The 17,526-nt window shown below is 43.3% G+C and overlaps 2 protein-coding genes across 8 annotated transcripts in view; one reads left to right on the top strand and one right to left on the bottom strand.

Annotated features, from left to right (window-relative positions):
• PAM (peptidylglycine alpha-amidating monooxygenase) overlaps positions 1–13,912 on the top strand; it is a 125,442-nt gene extending 111,530 nt beyond the window's left edge. For 3 of the 7 annotated variants that reach the window (XM_081880382.1, XM_081880387.1, XM_081880383.1), the window contains 5 exons: positions 187–286; positions 4,958–5,011; positions 9,745–9,948; positions 12,077–12,133; positions 13,102–13,912. In XM_081880382.1, coding sequence (XP_081736508.1) covers positions 187–286; positions 4,958–5,011; positions 9,745–9,948; positions 12,077–12,133; positions 13,102–13,283 — 597 coding nt within the window. In that variant the 3' untranslated portion in view covers positions 13,284–13,912. The remainder of the gene's footprint in view (positions 1–186; positions 287–4,957; positions 5,012–9,744; positions 9,949–12,076; positions 12,134–13,101) is intronic. The other 4 variants (XM_081880386.1, XM_081880388.1, XM_081880384.1 and 1 more) reach the window with 3 other exon arrangements.
• GIN1 (gypsy retrotransposon integrase 1) overlaps positions 2,289–17,526 on the bottom strand; it is a 36,395-nt gene continuing 21,157 nt past the window's right edge. Inside the window, exon 9 of the mRNA XM_081880494.1 lies at positions 2,289–2,660. The gene's annotated coding sequence lies outside the window, so the exon portion shown is untranslated. The remainder of the gene's footprint in view (positions 2,661–17,526) is intronic.

Genomic DNA, 17,526 nt, shown 5'->3' with positions numbered 1-17,526 from the left:
TCTGCTCCATCATTGGACTTTGTGCACCCTTTCACATATTAAGAAAGCTTAAAACATTTCCTGAGTTTAATTCTACATCTAATCGTTGAACAAACGGCTCTAAATGAGCTTTTGTGTGTGTGTACTGTGTGTACTGTGTACTGTGATGATCTCCAATTTTAATTCTTTGGCTCTTTACATTGACAGAATTTTGAGATGCCACATGACATTGTTGCTTCCGACGACAGAACAGTGTATGTTGGTGACGCTCACGCCAACACAGTGTGGAAATTTGCATCCCCAGAAAGTAAGTTGTGTTTGCCTTCAATCATTTCAAGCATTATTTTCAGGCACATACTTAATCAGCAACCCTGCTTCCTTAATCCCTGTTTTAAGAACATTTCTGCAGCAAGATTTCATTAAAAGGGTTGGACATATTTTCCAAATTCCAAAAAAGATACTGGATTTCTGTGTTTCTAGTTTAGCACAAGGAGACAGCCTATTTTGGCTGTACCATGAGCAGTGATGTGTTTTCTAGGAAATTTTGAATCAGAAAATTTTCTGATGCTTGAAGTTGATTGTGATCTGATTTAGTATGTTTATCTGATTTGTAATAGTGAACAAAATTAAGAGTACTTGTGTTAATTTTATGTGCTGAATATTTGCAGCATTTGTATATTATGAAGATCATCATCAAATTTGTATACCACCCATTCCTTTAACCTAATTTTTTTATATTTAATATATTTATTTATTTTACTTATTTTTACTTATTTGTATTATATTTATATTTATATTTATATTTATATTTATATTTATATTTATATTTATATTTATATTTATATTTATATTTATATTTATATTTATATTTATATTTATATTTATATTTATATTTATATTTATATTATTTTATTGAATTGAATTGAATTTATATTCCGCCCTTTACCCCCAGGTCTCAGGGTGGTTCAGAGAATAAGGTTTTAAGGGTTTTCCCCCAACCTTCCAGAGCAAATTTGGGGAGGGTACAAGTCAGTCATTGGGAGAGGACTAGAGGAGGAAGTTTCATTGTGCAAAGAAAAATCCTTGCTCTAATGAAATTGTTTAGTTGGATATCGCTATTTAGTTGGATTTTTTTTCTGGGGGTACTCAAGGGTACACAGTACCAGCACCTTTCCTCCCACCCCCCACACATTAAAAGTGTGGCACTTACTGTAACAACTTCATGGAGAGTACCGACACCTATTTTTGTTTCATTTTTTTTTTTAAAGCACTAAGTAGAACTAAGATTGGCTGCAGCTCACTGATTTTTAAAATTCATTTTTAATTAGTAAGGGGGAGGGATGTAGGACTTGCTTGTCAATTTTTGCCCTCTTAGAGGTTCACCAAGATGGTTTGCAGCATTAAATGCTGTGCTGCCATGCCTGGCATATTATCCTGTTAGAGATCACTTCATCCCCATCTTGTCCCTCAGCATCTGGCATTTAATGTCCATTGACAAGTCAACTGAGAATGGTAGTCACTCCACTGGCTGAATAACTAAATTTTCACTCTCCTAAGCCACTTTCACATCTTGTTAGCCTAAATATGTTGCTCCCGCTGGAACATTTGCTGCCACTTGGTCATTAAACCTTCTTGGCTGACGTTTGAAAGCCCTTCAGTAGCTCTGTTCTTTTTAAAGGTATAAACTCTCAAATTGTTCGACAGTTCTGTTGTATACTATTTATTGGGGGCGGGGGTTCCCCCAAGTTTGTTTTACAATCTCGTACCCAAAAAAGCATCTGAGGCAGAATACAACCACAATAAAAACAATAAAACAAAGAATAACACCACCAATCAGAATGAAACAAAGCCAGATGAGATTTATATATTTTAAGTACAAATTGCAGAGTAAACTTGCTTCCCATTTGCAACATTTAGAGCCACAAATGCAACTGCTTGCTATGATATGCATGGTTTATATGCCATTTACAGTGGTACCTCACAAGACGAATGCCTCACAAGACGAAAAACTCGCAAAACGAAAGAGTTTTTCGTTTTTTGAGTTTCTTCGCAAGACGGATTTCCCTATGGGCTTGCTTCGCAAGACGAAAACGTCTTGCAAGTTTGTTTCCTTTGTCTTGCAAGTTTGTTTCCTTTTTCTTAAAACCGTGCATTCACTTCGAGGAGCAACTCATAGCATGCGGTGTGGTAGCCTTTTTTGAGGTTTTTGAAGACTTTGGTGATTTTTGAAGCTTTTCCAAAGTCTGTGCTTCGCAAGACGAAAAAATCGCAAGACGAAAAAACTTGCGGAACGAATTAATTTTGTCTTGCGAGGCACCACTGTACTTTATTTCTGCTCTGTTTTTGATTCAGAAGGATTCCCAGGCCTGCCTGCATAAAATAATAAGACACAATCACTTTAGGGCCACTACCATTCCATTCTGAAGTGTCATCTATCACCCCAAATACAGAATTGTGTCCCTTCCCATCCCACCTACCTCTGACTGCTGGCGGTTGGTCATTTGCTTGTCTGTGCACTCCTTATTCCCTCCCCTCTTCCTTTTCAAGGGTGGATTCAGTAGCTATGCCTCAGGTGAGCTGCTGAGCAATGGTCACTTGCCTCTGCCATACAGGTGCTCCTGACTGAAGTGTCTAGGAATCTCTGTGGCTGGTTTGGTACCACAGAAAACTGATTATTTCCTCTGCAAAGGAATACCCACAACTTCAGCTTTCTCACTAAGACTAAGGTTTTGGAAAACAGCTCTTGGTAGAGGATGGTGTAAAACATGCCACAATTCCATGAACAATTCTGTTTTGTCCTATGTTTGCAGCAATAAAGCCATAAATTGACTGACTGACATTCAGAAATAAGGGTTGGTCCTGTTGTTCCCAAGAACTGGTCCCATCCCTTAGCTTAGCGGCACATGCAGTTTACAGGTCCCATATTTTCCTCTGTTCACTGTGTGAACACACACAAATGTAAATACGCATAAGATAATTCAGCACTTGTCACATGATTCCATCCCTTTTGACATAGGTGGGGAAGCTCCAACCTGTAAGCCAGTCTTGGCACACCAAGGCGTCCAGTTTAGTCTACAAAGCAATTTTTCCCAAGCCATATCTGCCCATCTGGTGACATCACTGGTGACACCAGGTGATGGACAGGTATGCATCCTGCTTTGGCTGCATGCACCTGTCTCCAGGAGGGGACAGGATTGCAAAGCCAAGGCAGCAGGACTTAGTCAGCTGCTGAACAGGAATAAATTTCTGCTCAGTTCAGGCACCCCAGCAGAGGCTTTCAAACAGTGCTGCTCTGTGCTTTGAAGTCCTAACGATTGGAACTTCAAAGCATGGCATCACCTAACATCATAGAGATGTTAGGTTACTGCCCACCTGTCACATTTTTTTCTTTTCTTTTCGAAGCTGCTCTGGCGAGCCAGCACCAGCACAGCACACGAAAATGCCATTTACCTTCCCGCTAGAAAGTGGTACCTATTTATCTACTTGCACTTAGGGGTGCTTTCGAACTGCTAGGTGGGCAGGAGCTGGGACCGAAAGACGGGAGCTCACCCCGCCGCGGGGATTCGAACCGCTGACCACACGATCGGCAAGTCCTAGGCGCTGAGGTTTTACCCTCAGCGCCACCCGCGTCCCAGCTCCCTGCCCACCTGTCACATTTTGCCCATGGGAGATAAAATAATCTGGCCAAAGAAGTTTCTCTACTCCTGCATTATGACAGTAACTTCTTGTCTGTCTCTTCAGTAATCCCCCTAGATGAGCATCTTTGCCATTCTCATTCAATTCGCTCGGTTTAGTGGCTTTAAAAAGCAAAAGGCTTCTTGTATGATTAAGAGTGTAGTCTTCAGCAACAATGGGAAGAATAAGGATGTATCAAGGTAATAAATCTTAATGTCTAAAGGAATGGAGCAGCAACGATGTTATCTGCAGCTTTCCCAAATATATTGATAGCGCCATAATATGTAAGTGTTCTTGCATAGTCTTTTTAGGATCTGATGTTAACTAGAGGTTTTTGAATGCTGGGGTGTTGCCAACCAAAGCCTTGGAATCAAAATGCCACTAAGTCTCATCTTCAGTGGACAGTGTCTGTGCTCTGCAAAGCTGAGCCATTTCTTCCAAGCCATCCACCATGCAAGCCTATGCGAAAGTATTTAACTGGGAATATATTGTGCAAATGAGGGGCAGGTTTTGGTTTCCATGATGTTCATAAATATATCTTGAGCACAGGCTGCCTTGATGCAGAATTTTCAGATGTGGTGAAGTGTACCCATCTAAGAAAGATGGTGCTTTAACTGAGGGATGGGGAAGATCTGGCCCACAGATCAAATTAGGCCTGCAAAGCCACCAGCCATACATACCCACCTGCCCCACGTGTGATATGGCATGTGGGACGGTAAAGCATCAGTTGCAGAAGAAACAACCAGGAGCCTTAGAATGCATTCCCCATTTTCCCTCTGAATTCAGCACAATTTAAATCCAGCACTGAATGCAAGCCCTGCTGGAACTGGCTCGTCTTAGGAGCTCCCTAATGGAGCAGATCCCTGCCAAAAGTGGGGCTTTCATTCAGCGCTGATTCTGAAGCTGTGGCTGCAAAGGAAGAATCAGGAGCATACCTAGAGATGAAGCCATCATGACATCTCAGGTGGCCTGTGGTGGGTGGGCCAATTCTGGATCTGCCCCAGTATCCGAATCCAGTTTCACCCCCATTTTAAGAGATTGGTTTGGGCGCAAGTCATACTTAATCCTGAGGTTACTGTACTGGTTACAAAGGCAGAAAACCCTTTGAGTTTTGAGAGAGAGTACTTAGCTACTGTGTCCCATAGATTTTGCATATATTGCCAATTAAGACCAGCCCTGCTAATCTTCTAAGTAGTGCAGGCTTGTAAAGGCAATTGTGTGTCACAAATGGTGGCCATTACAACCTCTATGAATCACACACATCACAAGGGCTTTAAACTGTTTTTTTGTGTGTGTGTTGCAGAAATGGAGCATCGGTCTGTCAAGAAGGCTGGGATTGAGGTACAGGAAATAAAAGGTTAGCCTTGTCTCAGTTTGACTGCCTTGGGGGAAAATGTGATGGCCTTGTATTACTATAAACAAGATAAAATATGTTTTGGGGATCTTCCTCAACTTAATAGTCACTATGGTTTCTATGTACAAATAGCTGTCTGGAAAGCACTTGTGTAAGCAAATTAAAACTTTAATACTTGTCAAGATTTTTCAGTTGTATTTGTTATTTCTAAATACGAAAGCACTAAGAGTTATGGCGAGTCTCCTTATGCTAAGGAAGTTAGAGCTCAGGCAACTGACAGCAATGATCTTAGGAGTTCCTATTTATGGGCTTCTTTAACAAGGCAAGAAAAGAAAGTCTGAATCTCTTTAATGTTTTAATGATTTAAAAAATGGGCCATGCTTTCAGATATCAATGTACACAAGGTTGAATCTTGGTAAAATCATGCCAAAATTTGGCCTCATGCCTCCTTCCCGAAGCAAGCACTTACTGGTCTTGGGGAAGGAGGCAGGATGGTGACCTCTTGGTTCAGTGCCCTGAGTGGGGGAACCAATCGTGCTGTCCTAAATCCACCTCTGAATGTACATACAAGCTAATTAACATAGTTGCAAACAACACACATACATGCAATTTAAAGCAGAGAAACCAAAATGCCTCCCACCCAAAACAACTTAATGTCTCCTACCTCCCAGTGAGAAGAGTGAGGACGTGTTCAAAGTACATTTACACTTGAAACAAGAATTTTGAGTACTGCCAATGGGGAATGTGGGAGAGATGATGCTGGAGGTGCCAGCTACCATTTCTCTAAATCCCCTACAACTTAAAAGTGGTTTGTTTTCTTAACAATACAGTCGTACCTTGGAAGTCGAATGGAATCCTTTCTGGAAGTCCGTTCAACTTCCAAAACGTTCAGAAACCAAAGTGCAGCCCGACGATTGAAGAATGGAGAATGAAGTTAATGGACTATGCAGAACTAGATAAACTAACAGGAAGGATTCGAAACCGGCGGAACCATAAATTCACAGAAGACTGGAGTAAATTTACGGACTATTTGAAAAGTATTTGTGAAGATCAGATGATGTTTGTAGGTTTGCAAGAAGTTTTGTGAGGAGTATTATTGGAAGTATTGCAAAAATGGAGAAGGGGAAGGATGATTTGTAAGAGATGTAAAGGCAATATAAAGTTAAGAAATGCATAAGAAGTGGTTAAAACGGTGGATCATCAGAGGTGCTGATGGAAGTCTAAAAAAGATTGTATAAGTGCTAAGTTTTGTGGTACATTTTATAATTTATATGTTAAAATCAATAAGAAATTCAACCAAGGGGAAGCGAGGAAGTCACTTAACAATGTTAATAAGTGTAATTTTAATAAGGTTATGATTTTTGTTTGTTTGTTTGTTTATAATTTTGTGAAAATCAATAAAAAAAACTTGAAAAAAGAAAGAAACCAAAGTGCAGCTTCTGATTGGCTGCAGGAAGCTCCTGCAGCCAATTAGAAGCCACGGAAGCCCCGTCGGACGTTCGGATTGCAAAGAACATTTGCAAATTGAAACAGTCCAGACTTGCGGCGTTCAGGAGCCAAAACATTCAAAAACTAAGCTGTTCAAAAACCAAGGTACGACTGTACAATCATTTGCAACTTTACAAGGTAGCTTTGTAAATGCTCCAATTATATTGAAAAGATTCAGGATAGATTAATGATAGTAAATGAAAAAGAGTCTGAGAATTGGGCCTTGTGGATGAACACTCTTTGCAACCAGTGTTGGCTGTAGTAGTGTAGTAGTATACCTGAAGGAGCGTCTCCACCCCCATCGTTCTGCCCGGACGCTGAGGTCCAGCGCCGAGGGCCTTCTGGCAGTTCCCTCATTGCGAGAAGCCAAGCTACAGGGAACCAGGCAGAGGGCCTTCTCGGTAGTGGCGCCCGCCCTCCCAGCAGATGTCAAAGCGATAAACATCTACCTGACATTCAGAAGACATCTTAATCTGTGATATTTTAGTGTATTTTTGGTTTCTATGGAAGCCGCCCAGAGTGGCTGGGGAAACCCAGCCAGATGGGCGGGGTACAAATAATAAATTATGATTATGATTATGATTATGATTATGATTATGATTATGGTTAGTGAGACAGTTACTGAGAGGGAGATAGGCGAGGTAGAGGGAGCTCAGTGTGTTGTGGCTTCAGCTGCGAAGCCAGTCTTATGAGCGCACACGGCACCCAGCTCCCTGCTTCTTACTCTCGTATCTTGGTAACTGGCAGTGATACTGGGCACTGGGAAGCCAGAGCCGAGCAACACCATCCCACGGACTGCTACTGATGAGTTGACTGCATTTGAAAGTTACCAAGCAACATCTTTTTCCAAAGCTTTCCCTCCCCCCCCCCCCAAATCAGCCTTGTCAAGAAACTGCATTAGCACACAAGCATGGCAGTGCTGAAATCTCACGAGGACAGACATCTTGTGAGATTTGGCAGTTCCTGCCTTGCCCAGCTGTGGCAGCCAAAGGCCACCTTCTGGAATTATCATGCCAAGATGAGAGTTGCCAAAGCAGCCCTTTTGCAACAATGAGCTTCGAAATTCCATTTTATCCGTGAACTCACCGGGTAGTTGAAAACTCACTTATAAAAATTGGATTGTTGAGGGACCTTAACGTTGCAAAATTGTCGTGAGGATAAATAAGCCATACGATTCTTTTGGCACACAAATAATGAATTTAGACAAATAGCTTTTCCTCCAGGTGTTGAAATTTGGCTTGCTCAATGAGCCTTGACTATGGAGTCCATCATATATTGAACTCCTTCACACAAACCGCATTTGCCCATGCGTAGCAACTGCAAAAGTCAATGACTGCCTGGGAGGAGGGTATGTGTGTGTGTGTGTGGTCACATCTATTAAAAAGTGATCTAGAAGTTGCTAGTCCTATAAGACATGATGCACATGAAAGCACATGCAGTTGATTGCAGCGTGGTCTGTTTTGCTTGTCTTTCATTTGAAAGTTATAATTCCTGTTTCTTTCCTTCTATGGCGACCAATCTTTCAGCATCTTTGCTCTTGCTGCTAATTATTGTTTTACAGGAGGCTTCCAGGTGGCAGTGACTAGTGGAGATGACAACTTCTGCAGGAGTCAGCGGACAGAGCTCTGAGCTTTGTTGGAAGATCTGCTGCCCCCCTGCCTCCTAGACTGTCTCTGTTTGTGAGCGAATTGGCAGGGGGGCTGTTCAGACTCCTGAAACCTGACCCTTTTATTGGAGCTATTTAATTTTACTTTTACCCTTTATTCTCTTTCCCTCCCTGCTCATCTTTGTTATCCCTTCCCCTCTTAAGGATTAGTTAGGGACTTTCCCAGGGGACTTCACATAATTGAGATTAGGACCTTTTGCAGCCTAAAGGTAAAGGGACCCCTGACCATTAGGTCCAGTCGTGGCCGACTCTGGGGTTGCGGCACTCATCTCGCTTTACTGGCCAAGGGTGCCGGCATACAGCTTCCGGGTCATGTGGCCATCATGACTAAGACGCTTCCTGCGAACCAGAGCAGTGCACAGAAACGCCGTTTACCTTCCCGCCTATTTATCTACTTGCACTTTGAAGTGCTTTTGAACTGCTAGGTTTGCAGGAGCAGGGACCGAGCAATGGGAGCTCACCCTGTTGTGGGGATTCGAACCACCGACCTTCTGATCGGCAAGTCCTAGGCTCTGTGGTTTAACCCACAGCGCCACCCACGTCCCATTTTGCGGCCTATTTCCAGCCAAAAAGCCTGAGCAGTTGGTCCAAAGCCACCTGAGGGAAAGACAGAGGTGCTCCTTTGGGCGGTAGTTGTGGCTCAGTCTGCTTTTTACCACCTGGCGCAAAAGAAGTTTTTTTCCCTTTGCATCTAGAGAAGAGGCTGCAGAGGATATTGCACTGAGTGGGTAAAGCCGTTCTGGTTCACTAGCGGAGCCAGAGCGCAGAGCTTTGCCTGATCTGAGGAGGTACTTTTGTTGCCTACTCTTCCCAGAGGGTGGGCAGACATCGTACCCAAGACCAGGAACTCAGAATGGTGGCCAGCCCCTTCCCTGCCTTTGGAGGACTCTGCTAGTCTGGGCCCTTCCCCACCAGCTGGGAGGCAGAGGCGCCATCTTCAGAAGAACACTGAGGGGGCCCGACACAACGTCCTGAAGTCACACAATGTCCTGACATCACTGCGCTTGGCTCGGCGTTCAGCCTCAACAATGGGAGCCCCTGGCCCCCTTTAAAAAAGGTTGAGGGGGCTCAAAGAGCCTTGGCTCCCTGGAGCTGGCATGCCTGCTGGGAGGTCAATGTCACAAGCCCATCAGGATGCCTCAAAGCTGTGAGCCCTGCATTTATGCCCTTTGGTATGTTTCCTATGGTAACTGGGAGGGGCCTGGAAAGGTTTGCAGAATGGGTTTGGGGCCTTGTTGAGTCCCAGATGAGGCAGTCCTTGGTCCAGGCCCAGTAGGGTGGTGCCCACAGTTCCTCTGGTTTCCGCTCCACCATGGTAGGGGAAATAAGGGCAAGTGAGAACACAAGTCCCGGAGTAGGTTGTCTGTAAGGCAGAGGGTGGCAGCTGCTCCAAAGAAGCTCTGAGCTCTGCCTACTGACTCTTGGCCATTGGTGATCAGTGCCATCCTCCTTAAACAGAAATTCACATTTCTTTTTTTCATTTTTTAATACATGTTATGAAGTGAACTTCCGCGTTCCCGTGGAGTCCATATGCACAGCGTGAAAAACCTCATATTTGTTCAATCTCCTTCTTTTCTTAAAGAAGCAGAGGCTGTCATAGAAGCCAGACTGACAAACAAACCCATGTCAAAGGAATTGTTAAAGAAAGAAGAAAAGCACCCTGTGGTCCAGCAGGCCAGCACCGGAGTTTCTGTTGTCCTTATTACGACGCTTCTAATTATTCCAATCGTCGTCCTTTTGGCAATTGCAGTATTTATCCGGTGGAGAAAGACAAGAATCTATGGAGGTAATTAGCTAACTCTTAAATTGGTAACAACAATCCTTTCTCGTGTCCAAAACCTTCATGGAAACAGCACAATAAAACTGTGTGAGATGCTTATTTCCCCACTACTGTGCAGCAGTCAAATCTGAGCAGACAAAAGTAAGATGTGCCATGATCCCTGTATCTCTGGCTTTCTTGGTTTTGGAAAGTGGCTTTTTATGTTCCTTTCTCTGTTCGGATTAAATTTTCTTGCAGTACTTTAGCAGGGGGCAGTGTTTTGTTTTTTTTTACTTTGTAAGTTCATAAAGATTGGGATGTTAAAAATGGTAGCTGAAGAAAGCACAGCCAATTACGGAGTGGTCTTGCTGTCTTTTGTGCTGGCTCTGAATAAGATCTCTCTCCTTTGGATGTCTCCAACTTACTCTTTAGAATCCATCTGGGCCTCCCTTGATGTGGAATTCCTTCTATATGTGCTAAAACAAATAACCCTTTGCTTCCTTTTCTTAAATTTCTATAATTTAATGCTTGCAAATAGCCCAGAGTAACATCACCCATTAACTTACCTATCATAGATGTATGTTCAGCAGCAGCAGCATTTTATCGGTTCAGAGTAAAGACCAAGTGTTAAGACCTATCCGTCAGCTAACTCTGAAAACAAAGCCATGCAATAATTGCAAGGAAACCTTCAAGTGGGATTTTGAGTGCAGAAGGGACAGGAAGAAGGCATGCTTAACCCTTCTCCCATCTGCCATTTCTACACTCTGCATCAACTTTCCGTGGCCTTTCCCTTCTCGTTCATAATGAGGAATTGGTTTAGAGCAGAATAGAGGAGGAAGGAGAGGAAAGAGCTTCCTTTAAAGGTGTCCACTCAAAATCTACCACCACCACCACTGAAAAGCTGTTTGACTTTACTAAAGACTCGCTGAAGGGCCTTATTACATGCATTTGCTAATAATATGTAAATAATGGAGGGGACTTCTCACATTATCTCAGGTGGAACTTGCACCTGTTCTGCATTTTGGCCCATTCAGGATGAGGGCAGAGTGCATTGCCTTGCTCTTTTTGATATTGTCACTTATCCAGATCTGATCAGCTACACTGTCATGCTATGTTGGCTTCATGGCCCCTGTTACAAAGGTGGCTAACCTGGGGTCCTCCGGATGCTGTTAAAAGTACAGCTCTCATCATCCCTGACTATTGGCTGTGTTGGCTGGGACTGATGGGAGTTGTAGTTCAACAGCATCTTGAAAACTCCAGGTTAGCTGGAACACATCAGGAAAAATTCTTATTTGTTGTTTAAAAACTGTCAAAGCAGCTGCCAAGAAACAATGAACAGAAATAGTTCAAAATGGTACAAAAATTGCAGTGGGTTTTCTTTGAGGGGGGCGCTTCAGAGACTATTTAGTGTGCTTGCCCCATGTTCATCTGCAATAACTTGGATTTGCCCTAGTTTTTAGCTCCTGTAAGCTTAGGTAGTTTTCACATGGGGAACATTTTATAAATACCAGAAGCAATTCTGCAAGTAGGATATAGCTCAATATATAAACAGTGCAACACACGGTGTTTCCAAACAAGTGCTACTATGTAGTTTTTCCCTATGGATATGACTTTTCAAAAGTAAACCTTGTTGGAAATATTTGAATTAATGTTTTGACTTAATGCTTTGAAAGGCTAGCTTGGTTTCACTAAGTTTGTCTAGTTTATTATAGATTTAATGAGGGCTTTTATAGAAAATGTAACTTGAAAAAAGTTACATTGCACATAAACATTGCACATAAACCAACAAATCTTTAATAAACATATGTTTTAAAAAATAAAGAAGTAATTTTAAGGGAAGTCACTTTTAGAACTTAATTCATTTTCTCAGTGGGACAAATCCAGATCCACGTCTTTTACAGTCTCGGGTGATATGTGAAAGTAAAATTCTAATAGTCAGCGGCAGAACAGAATCATTTACAAATAGTGCTGTTACTTTTCAGCTGCAAACACAGCAAAACCACCAAGGCCCAACAGAGACTTTGCCATTTCATTTCCATTTCTCTTCCACATAGCTTGATTTGCACAAATCCTGCTTTATTTTCTGGTGTGTTGATAATATAATTCTGCTTGAGGGTGCTTGCTCCTGATGTAGCAATATGTCTCATTTTTATAGCTGATGCCGAACATAAACTTGATTCAAGTTCAGGGGGAATCCTGGGCAAATTTAGAGGTGAGTAAAGGGAAAGCAAAGACCAAGGATGAGGGCAGGAAATAGTCCGGGCACTGTAGCGACACCACATCATTTCCACTCCTCGTACGAGACTTGAACATGATGTCTATTGTGAGAATCTTTCATAAGCTGGTTTTACAGCCAATTGGGACATAGTCCTTCATTTACAATCTGGTGTTACACTCCTAAGAAGTCAGAGACCCATGAAAGAATAAAAATAAATGTTTTTTTATTTTTAATAAAAGATCCATGAAAGTATATGCTCTCTGTGTTTATGGGCTCTTGTGTGAGATATTCCCAGATGTATCTAGCAAGTGAGCATTGCATTGATTCTCTTCATTAGATGTTAAATGCCTGCCTGCCTCCTGCCTAGTACAAATTGTCTGTCCTCTGCTAATGAATTTGGCAGCTATTCCTTAGGAGAATGCTGTAGTGATAGTGTTGAGTCTTCCCCTTATCTACCATGTAAAGCCTTGGGGAGCGGCTGATTTGGTTTGATGAGGAACACAAGAGGGTTCCTAGAGACACAGAACAATACTAAGAAATTGATCTTCTGCAAATCTTCCCTTTATATAATGAAGAAAAATAATGACTGCAATTATTTCTCTCAGCCGAAGTTCAAAATAATCCCTGAGCTAACTTTAAAGGGGGGGGTCAGAGAAGAAGATGGAGGCTATTATAGTTAAGAAAGCCAATCCTGTATTGTGACTATGTCACGCCTCTCAAGGGAAGGCATGATGGGGGAAATGTACAGAACTGAAGATATCAGCTGATTCCAACAGGCAGATCAGAGGACTTATTCCGTGAGTCACTTTATACTGACCTCAACAGGTTTTCTAAGAAGTTGCTGTTCTTGAACGAGCACAGCTGCCATCTTAGGAAATCAAAAAGCATTATGATCCAAAGTAGCAACTTGTGAGAATAATGGGCACATTGAACACTTTCTTCAAGTGCGTTTCTGCTTTCAGGAAAAGGTGGCGGAGGCCTCAATCTTGGGAACTTCTTTGCAAGCCGCGCAGGCTACAGTCGAAAAGGATTTGACCGACTTAGTACAGAAGGGAGCGACCAAGAAAAAGATGAGGACGATGCCACAGATTCAGAAGAGGAAGATGCTGTTCCTCACCCTCCAGCGATACCTCCATCTTCCTGAAATTGGCCTTTGATTTCTACCTTGTATGACTCTACAAAGATTGCCGGATTTAGCACGTTTTAAGATTTTGTGTATTTAATTGTAAACTGTACTAGTCCTTTGTGCGACTGTACACAATTCGCCCCCTCCCTTTGGCTTCAGTTTGGTTTTAGAGTGTGACCATTTCATATCAGTGCCATTGTCTTCTGTGAACCTTTTAATAAAGCAGAACAATCCCATTTTAATTGCAGTAATGATTTTGAAAGTAGTAGTATCTGCTCATTTCAGTTAGGGACCTTCTCTATATTTGTAAATAAGTCCCAGCCTCTGCTTTAAGAAAACATTTTTTCAGTTCCAATTTTTTCTTTTGTGCCTTTTCACGTTCAATGCCCTTAACCTATCACAGAACAGAGAGAATTTAGTGCCACAATGAAACAAAGCTGCTAAAACTCCTATTTTTTAAAGAAAAATCACTAGCATTCTGTTGCTTTGAGGGAAAGATTTTTAAAGCCTCTATTTAAAATGGTTTTTCTTCTTCCTCGAGAATTTGTGTGTTTCCAGGATGTCTTATTTTTAGATGGTTATACTGTTAGAACACTATTTTCAGAAGCTGAATGTAATTTGTGTAATAAAGTGTTCGCAGAGCATTAGCTGTCAGAGTGTACTTTGGAATTTTTGCATTGAGGTGGGAGAGGGGAATGGGTCTTTGTATGCAACTTTTTGTAAGCCAATACCTCAAACCACTGAATACAGTGCAAAGTTTTATCACTGCTTTCTACTAGCAGTGGGGAGGAAAAGGAAACCAAAGTGTTATTTTGTATGAAAGATGGAAGATGTTTTGTTACATGACATATTTTTTTTTCTTTTTTAAAAAGCAAAACTTAAAAACCTAAAACTAAATTTGCATTACATGTATAAAAATCAATCGTTGGTTTTTAAAGAAAAATCTGGCCTGTATATCCAAACTTCAGGGTATGTACTCAAATAAAACATTGTCAGAGCTAAGAGGAAACCTGTGTCTCAACTTGCATAGAAATAATTTTATTTTTGCACATTTCCTTCCCCAATCATAAAGTACAGTCCTGGTTACCATAGCATGAACACGCAGTCTCCACACTTGGCATTTGTAAAGCCCTTTGGAGTGTTCAAAGTGTTTTATATATATTAAAAGTCTACAACCATTATTGCAAACCTTCCGAAGTAGGTCATAATTATGCCCATTTTATAGATGAGAGACTGAGGCTGGAGAGGAGTGCTTTGCTACGAGGCCTCCTGTCGAATTCATTGCAGATGGCACAACTTGAAGTTGCAGTGTAATCTGTGCTGAATTCAATTAGACGTGTGCATAGCGGGGATGAGAAGCCCTTGGACTCGCATCTCCCATCAGCCCCTGACAGCATAGCCAATCAGGGATGAGGAAAGTTGCAGCCCCAGCAGCATCTGCTGTGGTAAGACAGCAGTCTCTGTCTCTTAACTGCCGTGCTATATTAGCCATAATATTTTATCTCTAATGAAGATTTACTGCAATGCATCTGACAGAACATGACAATGATAATTTAGATACATCGGCCAAGTTCCATTTGATGAATAAAAACATCCCCCCCCCCCCGCCGATGCCCATTTAGTAACATTAACATCTTCTGAGAAAAGGTGGCTACGTGCAGGAAACTCTACATGGTTCCTTTGAGAGGGACTGCTTCGTCAGTGAGACATTTTCTTGGAGCAGGCATCGGTGACAAACTTCTCTAGCTATCACAGTATAAACAGGTTTAAGAAAATCTGTTTCTTAAAAAATTGGTGTTCTGTTGATAATTAAATTCACTGAAACAAAAAATAATACATAACTTATAAATAATAATTATTATTATTTATCTATTCATTCATTCATTCCCCACCCATCTGGCTGGGTTTTCCCAGCCACTCTGGGCAGCTCCCAACAGAATACAGTGGTACCTCGGGTTAAGAACTTAATTCGTTCTGGAGGTCCGTTCTTAACCTGAAACTGTTCTTAACCTGAAGCACCACTTTAGCTAATGGGGCCTCCCGCTGCTGCCGCTGCGCTATTTCTGTTCTCATCCTGAAGCAAAGTTCTTAACCCAAAGTTCTGGGTTAGCGGAGTCTGTAACCTGAAGCGTCTGTAACCCGAGGTACCATTGTAATAATAATAATAATAATAATGATAATGATAATAATAATAATAATGATAATAATAATAATAAAGCAATACAACATCAAACAAGAAAAACTTCCCTAAACAGTGCTGCCTTCAGATGTCTTCTAAAAGTCAGATAGTTGTTTATTTCCTTGACATCTGATGGGAGGGCGTTCCACAGGGCGGGCGCCATTACCAAGAAGGCCCTCTGCCTGGTTCCCTGCAGCTTAACTTCTCGCAGTGAGGGAACTGCCAGAAGGCCCTCGGAGCTGGACCTCAATATCCAGGCAGAACAATGTGGGTGCAGAAGCTCCTTCAGGTATACTGGGCTGAGGCCATTTAGGGCTTTAGAGGTCAGCACCAACACTTTGAATTGTGCTCAGTAACATTTCTAGCAGACAAGCATTCAAACGCAAAATCTGTAACTTCGTATCTATAACTATTCTAAATGGAACTTGTTAAATTAGCAAATATTAAAACATGAATGTTACTAAATTCCCCACCCACCAGTAACGCGGATCTGTCTATTGAATCCTGCATTCTATTTTTTTAATACATGAAGAGCTTGAGTTTGGACAGCAGTGAGAATGGAAGTGGGTACTTGTTTCCGTGATAGGAACTGAATCCAAGAATATGTGGTTATATAGTGCCCAGACAGGTGTCTGTTGAAGTGTAGGATCTATGTAAGAGGTAGCAAACATGGTGCTCTCCAAATATTGCTGGACGACCATTGGCCATGCTAGCTGAAGCTGATGGAGAGAACCGTGTTTGTTACCCCTATCTACAGGATTCAGACTGAACGAAGCATATTTGTAGCCTGAGATGTGTAACAGAAGGGTACAGAATTAAGCAGGAACCCATGTACTTTTTGAGGAGATCGAACCCAGTGTGAAACCCAAGACATCTCCAGAGACCTCAGCACCAGGAAGTTACCTGAAGGTGTTCCAATTGAATTGCCATCCTAACTAAGCAGCTGTCCTTACCACCAAGTATCATTAGGTCAGTGTTTCCCAACCTTTTTTGGGCAAAGGCACACTTGTTTCATGAAAAAAATCTCGAGGCACACCACCATCAGAAAATGTTTAAAAAATTAACTCTGTGCCTATATTGACTATATATAAAGTAACTCTCTTTAATAGGAATCAAATAAACACAAAGAAAGTATTTTATAATTACTTTATTATGAAATAGTAAGTACCGTATTTTTCGTCCCATAGGACGCTCCGTCCCATAGGACGCACCTACTTTTTTGAGGGGGGAAATAAAGGAAAATTTTTTTTCCTTTATTTCCCCCCCAAAAAAACCAGGTCGGGGAACAGTGGGATGGCGGTGCTGCGCCTCCCCGCTGTCCCCCGAGCTTGTGGGGCTGGCCCATGTCTGCCTGGCGCGAGGGGCGCTCTGCTTCAGGGCGCCCCGCGCGTCCGGCGGCAGGCTACAGTCCGCAGCATGGGGAAGCCTCTGTTTCAGGGCGCCCCATGCGCCCCCCGGGTGCACAAGGCTTGCGGACACCTGCGTGGAGCACGGGGTGTCCTCCGAAGGGTGCCCCGTGCTCCGCGCTGCCAGCTGCCGCCCGCAAGCCTTGCGCTCCCGGGGGGAGATCCCCCGGGTGCGCAAGGCTGGCCAACACCAGCGCGGAGCACGGGGTGGCCTCCGAAGGGCGCCCCGTGCTCCGCGCTGCCAGCTGACGCCCGCAAGCCTTGCACTCCCGGGGGGAGATCCCCCGGGTGCGCAAGGCTTGCGGACACCTGCGTGGAGCACGGGGCGTCCTCCGAAGGGCGCCCCGTGCTCCGCGCTGCCAGCTGACGCCCGCAAGCCTTGCGCTCCCGGGGAGAGATCCCCCGGGTGCGCAAGGCTGGCCGACACCAGCGCGGAGCACGGGGCGTCCTCCGAAGGGCGCCCCGTGCTCCGCGCTGCCAGCTGACGCCCGCAAGCCTTGCGCTCCCGGGGAGAGATCCCCCGGGTGCGCAAGGCTTGCGGACACCTGCGTGGAGCACGGGGCGTCCTCTGGAGGGCGCCCCGTGCTCCGCGCTGCAGGCTGCTGCCCGCAAGCCTTGCGCTCCCGGGGGGAGATCCCCCGGTGCGCAAGGCTGGCCGACACCAGCGCGGAGCACG

This window comes from Podarcis erhardii (genome assembly GCF_964252035.2).
Source record: "Podarcis erhardii genome assembly, chromosome: 11".
NCBI lineage: Eukaryota > Metazoa > Chordata > Lepidosauria > Squamata > Lacertidae > Podarcis > Podarcis erhardii.
Note: the sequence above shows the minus strand (reverse complement) of the source record. Positions and strands in the feature narration are given on the sequence as shown.